At 35.7% G+C, this 14,848-nt stretch overlaps 1 protein-coding gene across 5 annotated transcripts; it reads left to right on the forward strand.

Moving 5' to 3' along the window:
• Positions 1–983: 983 nt before the first annotated feature.
• Positions 984–13,081, forward strand: LOC133829332 (uncharacterized). 5 transcript variants are annotated; one of them, XR_009891694.1, is made up of 5 exons: positions 984–1,172; positions 1,542–1,604; positions 1,710–1,770; positions 10,973–11,172; positions 12,832–13,081. XR_009891694.1 is itself a non-coding variant. In XM_062259126.1 (4 exons), exons 1-4 carry the CDS (start codon positions 1,121–1,123, stop codon positions 12,956–12,958), a joined length of 303 nt encoding a protein of 100 aa, XP_062115110.1. In that variant the 5' UTR covers positions 984–1,120; the 3' UTR covers positions 12,959–13,081. The 5 variants fall into 5 exon arrangements, 3 of the variants coding, with proteins under 3 accessions (XP_062115110.1, XP_062115112.1, XP_062115111.1); XR_009891693.1 differs by lacking the exons at positions 10,973–11,172; positions 12,832–13,081 and adding an exon at positions 1,894–2,314; XM_062259126.1 differs by lacking the exon at positions 10,973–11,172.
• Positions 13,082–14,848: the final 1,767 nt, after the last annotated feature.

The raw sequence follows: 14,848 nt of genomic DNA on the forward strand, positions 1-14,848 counted from the left end.
TTCTTGTTGAGCCTCGACCCACAGGTGCTATGTGGTGCAGGTAAAGGAAAAAGAAAGTTGGACCATCCCTGAGTTGGAGAGCTTAGGTGACGATGTGTACATATGCGGCTGCTCGACCACCACGGCCGAGGGTTTAAAGAGGAACTAGGGTTAAACCCTATTTTGCCGCTTAGGTCGGCTGGTTGTAAATCTTTTATTTTAAATTACTTTTAAAATATATTTTGGGATCCCAATGTATACAGTAAACGTTATATCTTTGACCAAAATTGTTAATCCTAAACTGTTAATCACATTTAGTTACACGATTATGGCCAAATGATTCGGTTAGCGAGTTTATCACTATTTAAAAAGTACAGCGTAACGGTCCCTGAGTAGTAGGGCGTTACATCAAAGCTTTAGACAAATATCCATATGAGAATTATAATCAAATATTGATTTTGAGAGTTAAGGCTCTAAAAGCAAAAATTTCACAACATAGTCAGAAAGGCACAGGCTTAATCCATAGTTATATCCAATTAAAACTCCTTTATTCTTCTATCTATATATCAATCAAACGCGATAGAGAGAAAAATCTTAGGTGAAAATATACTTAGTATGACAATGATATGATCTTCAAACACATTAATTCATAAATAAGAATCAAAATAAGAAATATTACTTACCCATATGCATTTTTGATCAATTCAATCATCTCTAGTAGGGTTGCATATAAATGCTAGTGGGCCAACCAATCACCCAACCTGAATTACACCGAAAATAGGCCGATTTGGGCTGACTCTTACAGGGTCGAAGGCCCTTCGATGGTTAAATGAGAAAGCCGGATGAATTTGGCTAGGTAACGGGCCCTATACATTTTTACTCAATCCAACCCAATATACCCGACCATATTAATAAAAGTATAAAATGATATATAATATATATTTTATACACACTAAAATCCCTAGATATATAAGCTAAATCTCAATCCCTCATCCGCACACCCTTAATCTTAAACCACGACAACTTCCTCCTCACCTCACTCCTCACTCTTTCAAGTCAGCCACTCTTTCTCAGACTCACTAAAACTCAACTCTCAAGGTCAAAGCACCACCACATCTTCCATCTTCCTTCTTCCTTCACCATGGCAGCAACACCACCACGAAGTCTTCCTCCATTTCAGAGTTCTCCCACGTGTATGTTTTTGAAATCATGTTTCAATTTGCCTTTGTATTATATTTATGCGTATATGTGTTCAATTTTGTCGTTTAACAAAAATGTAGAGAGGTGTATATAAATATAATTTTTATTTATATATGTATTCTTACTTATATTTATATATATGTACTCTTGTCTTTTGTTGTTTTGCATTAGATTTATATATGTATATACTTGTATTATCTTTATATTATATATGTGTTCTTGGTGCCTTTTATTATTTTTATATATATATGTAAAGCCTTTCATCTTTTCTGTCTCCAGTATCCATGGTAGTGCAAGTAGTCCCACATTCTTTTTTGTCTTTCCATTTTATATATATGTAACTGATTTGCGGGCATCTCTAGCTCCAGTCGACGGTCACAGGCACACCACCAGTCTCTGCCTCCTCTTAATCTCACTCACTCACGGTACCACACACACCAACTATTTTCTTGGCATTTGATTAGTTTTTTCATTATTGTTAATTTATATTTTATATTACTGCTAATTTATACTATATTTTATTACACTAGAATTGGTACTCTACTGTCCAAGAAAAAAGGAGAAAACATTGCATGCAACACATTTGATGAGGTATGATTTGTTTAGTTCATTGTATTTGATTTATTTAATTTCTCTCTAGTTTGTCATTTATTAATTTGATGTGTAATTTGTTTTCTACTTTTTAATATCTCTAGTTTTTTTATTTGAAACCAGATGTTCAAAGGGTGAAAGTTGTGCTTGTGCTTAGTGAGGTTGTGGTTGCTTGCTTTTATTTTGCTTGTGAAGAGGAAAGGGTATTTTTTTGTAACGTCCTCCTAATCCAGGACCGTTACACTATGTAATTTAAATAGTGTCAGAATTGCTAATCAAGTCATTTGGTTATAAACGTGTAACTAAGGTTAATGTCAAGGGTTAGGGTTAAAATTTTTGGTCAAAGGAAACGTAGCATTTTCATTTGAAAGTTTCATACATACATGGGATCCCAAAATATTACAAACAAATATTTAAAAGGGTATATACAAATCAAAAGTTACAACCAGCCGGCCTAAGCGACAAAATAAGAGATACAACCCTAGTTCCTCTGAGATATCCTCGGCCATGGCGGACGAGCAGTTGCATATGTACATGCCGCCACCGAAGCTCTCCTACTCATGGCTGATCTAGCTTTTTTTTTTCCCTTACCTACACCACATAGCACATGTGAGCCAAGGCTCGGCAAGAAAACTTAAACATGTGCATGAACAATAAATACAGATTCCAAATACACATCTAGCATGCCCAACAGTATTAACCTACTCATGCATGAGTACAATTACAAATCAATGATCATTGGATCATTCTGGGGCCTACTGCCTAGAATAGATGACCATAGAGTCAACTCGGGGCCCTATGCCCTAGCTATATGACCATAGAGTCACTTTGGGCCCTTGCTCTAAGTAACTAGCCATAGAGCTAGCCAAGCGCTTTATTTTCCAACGACCATAGGGTCGACCAACGTAATAGTACGTCCCTGATTGGGCCTCAGCCTCTCGACCAGTGTGCAGCGCGCTATTGTTGCTCTTGACTAATAAGTCAAGGCTTTAATTAGACATTCAGATAACCAGAAAATACAGATACAGATACATATACAGATAAGCGTATTACAGAAAATACAAGTATGCATACATAAAAACCATGGTATCTTAACCAATCAAACACAAACACAGCAATAACTATGTTCCTTAATGGGGTCGAGCCCTACCTATGCAAACAAGACAAGCATTCATTAAAAAATTACCCAGACACATAGCATTCAAGCATAACCTAAATCACAATTATTCCCAAGGTTCGAGCCCTAATCATAGTTATAATCAACAATCGGGCCAAACCATAATCACATACATCACGTATTGGGTGCAGTTTTCTTACCTTAGGTTCGAGTGCAACGTGTATTAGGAACGACCCTCGAGAACGATCCTGGTTCCGAGCCCCTAGCAGTAACCTAGTTACAACCATAACATAGAATCCCATCAATAACGAGCGAATAAAGCCTTCTAGACCGAGTCCTAGCCCCCAGGACGTTGAATTCTACTAAATCAGGTAGTAGAATCGATCCCGAGCCCTTAGGTTTGAGTTATAGGCTGTCCGCGACTTGACCCTAAGGGTCGCGGTGCACCTCCCAGAGCAAATTGCCCCTTGTCTGGAAATCGAGACACGAGTCGCGACTTGCCCCTGACAGTCGCAATGCGCCTCTAAAACTGAAACCCCTCCTAGGTCTTGGTTTCACACGGGTCGCGGCACCCCCAAGAACAGGGTCGCGGCGTGACCCTTCGAACCCAGATTTTCCCTATTTTCTCCTCAGCCAAATCCTATCAAAATGTTGAGAATAGTGCCCTTAAAGCAATTGTAGTTGACAAATGTTTTTAAATGAAATAAATAATTGAATTATTATATATATAGACAATGCTTGATATTATATTATAATATTAAGTTAATATCATAATATTCCAAAGTTTATCTATGTGGTCTTAATCTCATATTGGTATGGGAGGGTCGAGATTAAGATAATAAACTTAAATAGTTTGCAATAAATTAAAGTTATAGAATCTTTAGATTAATTACTGCTAATACGGTCCACTAGTATTATGAATACATGTGACCTAGATCCGGGTTACTAGTGTACTAGGACACTTTAGTGGAGGTACTTTGCATGCTGAGAGTATGTAGAATTGGACCAGATGTGATTTGTTAATACTTGTTTAAACATTGTTTCATAGTATTAATCAAACACATCAAACGATGATCATATACACGATGATCTTAATCCTGAGGTGACTATGAACTCCTATATATGTCATTTGATCATTTGATTGATGCGTTAAGGTTTGTCAGAATGATCAGGCTAAGAACAATTGTTTTGGGAACTCAATGATGTATATGGCTGGGGACATAGTTTAACAGATATACCTTCTTATAGATTGAATAATGGTTCCCAATTGGGTTGACTTTTGGAACTGAAAAGGTTATGAGCGCTCACGTTGCAAACTTGTTGTGACACAACCTTTACTAGTAAAGTCAATGGTACTCTAGGAGCAAGATATAACTAAAATGGTAAAATAGTAATTTTATTCCCTTTTAATTATGAACCATTAATAGAGGATTACTGTTGTATGTAATGATTATATCAATGGACACTTTGTTCTTAATAAAGTACTCAGTAAATATATGTCTATAATTATCAAGAGTTCGATCTCATATTTTTAGTGGAGTAATCATGAGATTAATAAATATGATTATTTAATCAAAGAGCTTTGATTAATAATGTAATATTTATTGGAGCTTGATATTATAGGTCCATAGGTCCCTTGGCTGGCTCTATCAACACCATATCAAGGTAAGAATTGATACAAGGGTATAACTGTAATTTGAGAATTTGAAGAATTTTATTCTTCGGGTCAAGTATGAAATTATATGATAATTGATGTTAAATAATTAATTATTAATTTCGAAAATATATTTATTAATTTAAATATATAAATTTTCGAATTTCATATATATATATAAGTAAAGTAATTTTTTAAATTAATTATTTTATTTGAGTGAGAGAAAATAAAATTGGTAGGTCAAAAATAGTTTTTGATTTATTGAATTTTAAAAGATGATAATGATGATCATCAGTTTGAATTTTAAATTTAGAATTTAAATTTTGAAATATGGTTGTCATCTTTTCCTTAAAAGATTAATACCTTATTTTGTGGGAGATTGATTTAGTTAAATAATTAAATAAAAAAAATGCAAAATCATTGAAAAGGGAATATCAGTACACGCCTGACACAGTCCAAGGACTGTGCCATGCGTGTACCACTGTATTGATATTGTATTTCTATAGTTTTTATTTTATTTATTTAATAATTTGAAAATATTTTTTTTCAAATATGGTAAGTTAGATATTTACCTAAAATCAAATCCTATCATCATTATTATATTATATTATTATGATTATTTGGAATAATAAGGTAATATAAATCTCTATATATATGATATAGAAGAAGAAGAAGAAGAAGAGAAAGACACTACATACATGAAATAACAACACAATACACAATTCAGAATAGTTCTCAGATGTTTTTGTTAGACAAAAACTCTCTCTATTTCTTCTTCTTTATTCTAGCCACTCTCAGACCATAATCCAAGTTCTCATGTGTTGAGAAATACTCGTGATTCCTAAAATATAAACCCATGTTCTCTATGTGCCCATGCACATCTTGAGGTGTAGAGAACACTCCGGAAGATCGTGGTTTGAGTGCTCAAAGCTTTGGATAGGAAGATCGATAAAAATACGAAAAGACTCAAGGACATTTGATAGGCTTCAAGAGGTTATGTTCTTGATTTTTGTGTTTATATGTTGAATATATAAATATATTGTGTATATGTATATATATTTGTTGCATGATTAATAGTATTGTATGATAATGTTTCTAGATTATTTTTTTGGTCATATAAATTTTTTATATGATTGTTGAAATTTTTTGTATGTTGTTGTTCTATTGTTTTGAAATAAACAATACAACTGGCCCACCACGCGTGAGTTTTTCGCTGGGTGCTCTGATTGGTTTTCCAACACAAAACCCTCCCAAATAATTCCTAGAACCATAATTCAATCCCTAGAACAACATCAACATATTACCAGTAACAAAACCCAACCTAAAACTTGGCTAAAAACTCACCAAAACTCATAATCAATCATTTGAACCTCAAAGCACAAGAACACCTCAAGAACTCTAGAAAAATCATGATAGAATTCAACTAAAACAGAGACTAAAGCTTACCTCAGCAGTGTTAAATGACCTTCCATCTGCAGCAAATCCAATCTTGGATTCAAGCCTTCAATTTCCCAAGTTTTTAGCCTTTAATCCCCTTAGTTTCCTCAAGAAATCCACACCAAAAGTTGAGAGAGAGTGAGAGAGTCGATTGGGAGAAAAAGAGAGAGCTGAGTGTTGTATTTTGTGTGGTTTACTTAAGGTTCAAGTAAACTTAAGCCAATCTCGAGGCTCGGGGTACCAAAAACGTCCCCGAGGGCAAATTGGTCAAAATCTCCATAATTCCCTCCTAATCTTACTAACTCCAAATATATCCTCAAATATTTAATCCTGTTACCCGATAACCCGGTAATGTACTAGATACCCAAAGTACCCATTAACTCACCTCGAGTCGCGTATTGGGTCCCGTTGTGACTTTCCTGCTAACTTGCTCCCTAGGATCGCCTCGTGCTGAGTAACCCAAATATATTCACATAATAATGTGGTCTCACACATATGTCACACATATGCCAAATATACCCATAACGGGCCAAATTACGAAAATTGGCCTTCTAATAAGAAATGGGCCCACATGCATATTTAATACACCTAACACATGCATATCTAGTCATATTATCATATAAATCACATAGTCACATATCACATGAACATATAATTTCCATAAATTGTCATCATGGTTCCCTAATCAAGGCTCTAAGCCTTATTAGGTAATTTGGGACGTTACATTTCTCCTCCACTAAGCCTTATTGATTAACCCTAGTGCTTGATGCTGATTATATATATAATTTTATTATGCATATTGTTGTTTTTGTTTGATTAGAATGGCTTTAATTATGCTTAGTTTTTTATTAGAATGGGTATTTGTAACACCCTACTAATCTTGGTCTATTACCTCACATGTTAAAAATAGTGCTTAACTCGTTAAGCGAGTCATTTGGAGTTAATAATGTAATTAGAGTTAAACAACAATATCGATATTAAAAATTTTGGTCAATGAAGTTAAACTTTTCATTAAAAAGGTTTGACTAAATACGAGGGATCTCAAAGGTTTTAAATCAAAAATAAAGTTATAACAAAATTATAGAACTAGCCGACCTAAGCGGCAAAATCGAGCCAATAACCACTGTTCCTCAAAATATCTTGACCGTGGCGGCCAAACAGGCTGAGTATGTACATGCCGCCCCTACAGCTCTCCAACTAATGGCTGGTCTAGATTTCCTTTACCCTCATAAAGCACCCGTGAGTCGAGGCCCAATAAGAGAACTATTACGAAAACTCAAAATAAGCATGACAACAAATAACACAATTAATGAAAATCCAATATTCATTCATACGACTTGTGCCAAACAATTGGGTTCATAACCCTTTAAGAAGCAATAGATAAAACCAGATAGAATCACACAACCATTACTGTCAACTTAAGTACAGTCATAATTATTTCCAGATTATAGGGATAGTGCCCAACACATAGTGTAAATGTCGGTTCTCTTACCTTAAATCCTGAGAAAATTAGCGAAGCAACCCTGAGTACGTTCCCTTTCACCCGAGCCTTGCAGAAAACCCTAGTCACAACACCAATGGTACATTTATAAGGGCTAATTAAGATAATGGGCTCCAAAACCAAGCCCTAGCTCCCGAGACCTCAGATTCCACTAAATTGGGTAGCAGAATTGTCCCCAAGCCCTTCAATTTGATTTCCTAAAAACCCTAAACAAAGGTACCTTGAAACTGCATTAGCACCACCCCCCGCCCCCCCCCCCCCCCCCTCCCCAACAAGCCAAGAAACCCCTACACAAAACTTGTGCATTTTGAGTCACGACGCTCGTCCTAAGCGCCACGACGCTACCGTGAGAAAACCCAAAACTGCGATTTTCCTCTGCATTCAGACCCAACTCTAGTCCCAAAAATCGATTCCTACTAGTTTTTCGACCATAAAACACTTCATACAACTTAAACAAGCTATGACCACCACCAAAATACCACAAAACGTACTCAAACACCAAGATTCAAAGATTCACCATTTTGAGCTTTGAGCTTAGGAAATTACCCAAATCCGAGAATCTAAGTCTAAATTGTGGGCTTTAAACTCAATTTCAAGCTTGGAACAGTCACCAAACCACGTTTCCTCCAACAAAATCAATACCAAAACCCCATAGAAACCTCAAATCATCATAATCTATCTTGACCTCAACTTAATCAAGAACATCAAAATTTTGAAATGAACAGTAGAGCACTTGGTTCTTACCTCCTCTGAATTTCTAAATCCTTATGCTAATGGTGATTTTGGCATCTCCAAATTCTCCTTCTTGTTGCTAAATCCCTTCCCAATGTCCTCAAAATTCCATGAATTGGCTTATAGCTTTGGGAATTTGAGTGTGTGCCTTTAGTGGTTTGAAGAAAGATCACACAAGGTGAGAAAGTGAGGGAATAACATGAAAAAAATGAGGGCGGCCCACACTTAGCTGCATTTGTCTAGAAATTAGGTTAAATGACCATTATGCCTCCTTCACTTAACCTTTTCCTTAAAGCCTCACAAGGGCAAAACAATCATTAGTCTTTAATTCCCACAAGTATTTTCCCCCAATTATATTTCATATTCCATTATTTCTCAAAGTTCGCAAAATTACCAAAATACCCCTGGCTTACCCTGAGCCGGGTATAAATCCCCATTATGACTTTTTCGCTAAATTGCTCAAAAGGATCGACTCGTGAAAAATATCACAAATATATCCACATAATAATGTGGTCTCAAGCACATAGCATATAAAATTGCAAATATACCCTCAACGAGTCAAAATTATGGAAATGCCTTCTTTTTTTTTTTTACTAAAGTAGGTCTTTAAGCACATTTAATACACATAAACATGCATAAGTAGTCATATCATAATATAACTCACATAATCCACATAATCACACATATATATTCAATTAAAATTCCAAAATTCACAAATAATTCCAACTATGCCAGCACACTAACCAAGGTACTAAACTTCATTAGGAGTTTTGTGATGCTACAGTATTAGACTATTAGTATGCTATGTTAAATCCATAACCTTAAGTTTATGGGTTGGAAACTAGATGTAAGAGGTAGATATATACAAGTATGCTCTAAACTTGTAGAAAATAGATGATCCAGTCTATCATAAAGTTTTCTGTCCTTTTGGGTATAACAAAGCCACACACATCAAGGTTGTTGACTGGTATCATAAAGGTTTTTCTTAGCTGCTATATATATATTAATTATGATTGGTTTCATTATGATACTGGTAAATTATAATTGATAATTGTTTGCATTTTTTTTTATTTGTATAGAAATGATGAATAAGTTTCTTACCCCAACTTACACCCAATTAAGTTAAGTGATTGATACCACAAAACTACCCCAAACACCACCACAAAACTACCCCAAACACTACTCCTATTGAGCTTAAGTCACCCAAAAAAGAATGCAATGATGAACCAGGCAAATCTAGGAAAAAACCCAACTAGGAACTCTAATATTTAGGGTCACTTTACAAAAGTGAAGGATGAGAATCCTAAAGTCCCTAGATGCACTTGTAATTATTGTGGGGAAGATTATGCTTGTGATAGTAGGAGAGTTGGAACAAGTAGTTTGTTGGTCCATTTGAACAACCAATGTAAGAAGTATCCATATAGGGTAGCTGGTAAAAAACATAATTTTCTTTCATTTCAAAGTGCTAATGATAGCGATGGAAGTTTGTTGGATATGACATTTAATAAGGAGAGATGTCAAAAGGCCTTAACTCAATTTGTAGTGAAGGATGAGCAAGCATTTAATGTTGTAGAAGGTAAATGTTTTAGGGAGTTTGTTCAGGAGTTGCAACCCAAGTTTCTTGTCCCTAATAGAATGACCGATACTAGGGATATATACCAGTTATTTTGTGATGAGAGGGTTAAGTTGAAGAATGAGTTAACCAAGGCTGAGCAAAGATTATGTTTAACAATTGATTGTTTGACATCTTCCACCCAAATGGCTTATATGTGCTCACTAAACACTATGTTGATAGTGATTGGAATTTGCAAAAAAGAATTATAAATTTTTGTCAAATTTCTAATCACAAGGTTGAAACATTTGGTATGGTGATAGAAGTTTGTTTGCTTGGTTGAGGAGTAGAAAATATTTTTGTTGTTACTGTTGATAATGCATCAGCTAATGATGTGGTTATTGGTTTTGTGAAGAGGAGGGTTAATGCATGGAATGAGTCTGTTCTTGATGGTAAGTTCATTCATTTGAGGTGTAGTGTTCACATAATAAATCTAATTATGAATGAGGGGTTGAAAGACATGCATGATTTTGGAAAGGGAAAAAATTGATTTCAAGGGATGGTTTGTTTTAGATGTCCCTACAAGGTGGAATTCAACTTTTATGATGTTAAATGTGGCTATTAAGTTTGAATTTTTTTTTGCAAGGTATGAGGAGGAAGATGATAAATTTTTAAGTTTCTTCATGGAAAGTGAAAATGAGAAGAAAAAGATTGGACCACCTAGTTCTAATGATTGGGAGAGTGTTATGATTTTTGTCAAATTTCATTGCACTTTTTATGAAGTTACTCTAAAATTTAGCGGCACCTTACATGTGACTTCCAACAACTTCTATCATGAGATTTGTGAGTTTCACACTCAATTGAGTGATTTGGCTTCTAGTAATGATCATTTGTTATCCACCATGGCTACTTGTATGAAAAAGAAATATGACAAATATTGAGCAATGCAGAGAACATCAATCCTTTGTTGTTTTTGGCTGTTGTGCTTGATCCAATGTATGAGTTGAAGTATTGTTTTGAGATTGTTTATGATGCTAAAATCGTCGCTAAGATTGTTGTCAAGGTAGAACAAATCCTTCAATGGTTGTACATTTGTTATAATGTTGAGGGTGGTAGTGATGGTGATAAGGTTAGTTGCTGGCTTGTTTTATTCTGATTGATTTTAATATGTTATTGTTTGTTGAGTTGTTGTTTGTATTTCTTTTTCAGGTTAGCAAAAGTGACTCGCCACCAAAGAGTGATGGCAAAGAAACTCATAGGAAGAGATTATTGGAAAATTATTTCCAACAACAAAAAATGTTTGTGACTGAGAAAATGAATGATGTTAACAAATACTTGGCTGAAGAACCAGTCAATCCAATGACTTCCTCATTTGATATCCTATTTTGGTGGAAGGACAATTCTAATAGGTATAGGATTTATTTATGACTGCTAAAGATGTGTAGTGTCCCATAATATGTACTTAGCTAGCTAGATAGTAGTAGTAGTTAGTATTGGTTAGTAGTATGTTAGTTACTGTGGATTTTGGTTCAAGCCGGGACTTAGTTTGATACTCATAGCAACATTTATGGATTTTATAAGTTTAACCTATAGTTTAAGAATATTAATTATAACATAAGGTTTGATTAATATTGCTGGTCATAGATATATATTTATTATAATCTAAGGTTTAGATAGAACTATTAAGAGCATGACACTTGTCATAATCATGATTATTAAGGAATTAAGTATTTTTTTATGGATAGTTTTAATAAAAGAAAGATCAAGAAGCTCTAGAACCTTCTAGCAGCTGTTAGGATCATATTATGACTCAGTCAAAGTTGTTTATCCAATTCAAAATATGCTAAAAAAGTGCAAATACGTGTTTAATATATCAACGTATGCAGATATATCGCTGCATAGGGGCCAATATATCGCCTACGGAAGATACGGCAAACACGTCGACTTTGCACGAACGATCGAACAAGCCTCAGGAATACAGGGGGAGGCGATATATCGACTATAGGGGGCGATATATCGGCTCCATATATGTATTTTTGAATTTTAAAAATACCCTTAACCACTTATACCTGCCTTTGAACGATTTTGACTGAGTTCTGGGCGTCAGTTGAACAAAAATTCAAATCTTTTTTATTTTATAATCATTTATTTATTCAAATTAAAAGGGGTTAGTTTCACTCCTTGAACTCTATAAATAGGACCTAGTGCTCAGCCATTTTTTTCATTCTTCAAGCATTTGATCAGAGTCTCCAAGGTGCTAGTGTGACTATAGAGAGATACACTTGGGTTTTGGGTTAAAGCTTTATCATTCTAAACTTTTATAAACACTTGGGAAGTGAGAAATAGTGTGATTTCGGTATTAAGATTTAGACCAATCCATAAGGTCATTCAAGGTATTTCTATTCCTAAGTTCAGTTCTATATGATTCTTTAGTTTTCTTTATTCAGATCCTAACTCTTGTTATTGATTCTTGATTAGGTATTTAAGTTCTTGAAACTTAAGGTCCTTCTTGGTAAGTTTCTTCTTGATGGTTTAGTTCTCATATTCATCTTTATTCTTAGAGATTCTCACCATTTTATTGTTGGTTTATAGGAGTTTCTAATCCCGTTCTTGTTCCCAAATATCCCAGCTTTTGGTAAGGAAAATAGGATAGATTTTATGTGCTTATATGTTATGATATGTTTACATTATGATATGTTTATGCTATGGTATGTATATGTATGATATGTTTTTAGTCGCTTGGGCATATGACTTGCTTAGATAGCAAGCCCCAAGATTATTTATCATTTCATGGGTTAGAGTTATGATTTACCCTACCTCGACTAGTAGAGGACCTAGATGGGTTATCATATACTACCATGTGATCTACCTACCTCGATTAGTAGACAGAGGAATTAGATGGTTTATCACATGCCATGTTAATGAGTTAATGACCATTAATATTGTAGTCCTATATGATATATGTTTTTTTTTATAGTCATATGTTTTCTAGTATATGATATAGTTTTATGCTTATATGTGTTAGTAGATTTCCTTGCTGGGCATTAGGCTCACTCCTTTATTTTTAGTGTGATGCAGGAAAATGATTATGGAGGCGGAAGGATTCTTGGCAGCTTGGCTTGTGTGTTAAGGATGAATGGATTCAATGGACTGCGTGTTGATCGAGGACGACGTTATTTATTTTATGTCTTTTAAATTATGTTTTGATGTAATTCCGCAATTAGTATTTAAAGTTATGTTTTATGTTTTATAAACAATGGGTACCCATGCCATATTACATTTTATTTTATACTTTTATGTTATTGATACAATATTTATTTTGGGGTTTTAATAAAGTTATGATTATTTCTTATGTATATTTTCTAAAAAATAGTAGCTATGTCTAGTAGTTTTAATGGTCCAAGATCTTAGAAATAGTTGGGTCATTACAAGATGTTCTTGCTATCCCTATGTCTATTATGGCTACTGAATCTGCGTGTAGTACTAGTGGGTGTATTTTGGACTCATTTAGGAGTTCTTCAAGTCCAAAAATGGTTGAGGCACTAGTATGCACTCAAAGTTGGTTGAAGGAGACTCATGAAATGATTCAATTAATAGAGTATTTGGATGAAATACAATCTGTTGACGCGGTTCTTCGCCAACAGGTAATTAAGAAAATAAGAGGAAGGGATTAGTGCTTAACTATGAACCGAAATAGATGAATGATCTTTGTAAATGGACTGGTGACATAATTACGTTTTTTAGGTGGTTCAAAGGTTAAAATCCTTCTACTCCACCAGCCAATATTATTGCTATATGCTTGGTATTCTTTTACAGGGTATTTCCTTACACAATAGAATCCAACCCTTTGCAACTCCCAGGGTCTCCATATTTATAGGAGGGGGCACCTGGGAGTTGGTAAGAAGGTCATCCCGTGACCTTCTTACCTATCTTGTCACTTCTGTGACATTCATGATTAATTCCTAAAACCTGACACATGAAGTGTGGTCTAATCAATAGGTAAGGGGGATAATGGGCTGCACGGCCCAACCCAGTCGTGGGTGTCTGAATACGCACGTTCATGCTGTGTGTCCAAGAAGTCAGGGATATATTAGACACGTGATGTCTGATATATGCACGTTTACCTTGCGTGGTTGACTTTATAAAAGGTCACAACCTCCAACTCTAGCTCGTACCAGGAGCTGGATGCTTCCCTCGACCTGTGGCCTTCAGAGTCCAGAATCAGTCCTTAAGTAATCTTGGCGAACCTTTGGATACCCCGAGCTAACGAGGTAGGACCTGACGACAACAGCTCCGGTCATGGGGGATCCACGTGGCTGATATAATTTAGGCCGTATCTTAGCTCGCTAAAAGCCTGTTGGAAAATTAGGGCGTACATTTTCCCCCCAAGCACCTGCTCATGGTACACGACATCGTGTAGGGCCACAGTAGGGGCTTTTCGGCTTCCCCATGAACTCTTCATATTCCACATTTTACGCAGGCGCCGAATACGTGGAACATCGTGGTTGGTGACGGTACGTCTTCCGAGAACCGCATTAAATGGCCTAGCCTATACTCAGCCGTCGTTTCGTCTTTCGAGTGGAGAGCCTTGGATCCCACATTAGGGCAATCCAACGGCCCCTCTCACATGGCCTTTCATGTATATAAAAGGGGTGGCCACCTTACGCATGGGCCACCCGTTCATTTGAAATTTTTCAGATTTTTCTTCTTCTTCTCTCTTCTTCATCTTCAAAAGAAAAACCCTCTTCTTTCCGGCTGCCATTCCCAGCACTCAAGAAGTTCAGGTGTAAGGGCTCCCTTGAAGCTTTGGAATCAACTACTCCGACGAAGCCCCAACCCAGACGATCCCTTCATCCTCTGCTCAACCAGAATACTCCGTGAGTCCCCTGGCTGTGCATGTTTTGAAATTATTTTTCACTGTAGCCTAGGTAAATATTTACTGTAGCCGCATGCAAGGTTTCGTTGGTTTTTTGTGGGCATGAAGGGTGAAAGCCTTTTAGGTTAGGGTATCGCTTGTAGTAGAAAACCATTTAGGGACACGATTTACAGGATGCATTTTCTGGGGAAATTTTCTGGGTAGGATTT

This window comes from Humulus lupulus, chromosome 4, assembly GCF_963169125.1.
Source record: "Humulus lupulus chromosome 4, drHumLupu1.1, whole genome shotgun sequence".
Taxonomy (NCBI): Eukaryota; Viridiplantae; Streptophyta; class Magnoliopsida; order Rosales; family Cannabaceae; genus Humulus; species Humulus lupulus.

Coding starts and splice junctions, on each gene's coding strand:
- LOC133829332 (XM_062259126.1), top strand. CDS start 1,121: ATGGCAGCAACACCACCACGAAGTCTTCCTCCATTTCAGAGTTCTCCC. Junction 1,605..1,709: donor CTTAATCTCACTCACTCACG/GTACCACACACA, acceptor TTATTACACTAG/AATTGGTACTCTACTGTCCA. Junction 1,771..12,831: donor CATGCAACACATTTGATGAG/GTATGATTTGTT, acceptor CTTTATTTTTAG/TGTGATGCAGGAAAATGATT.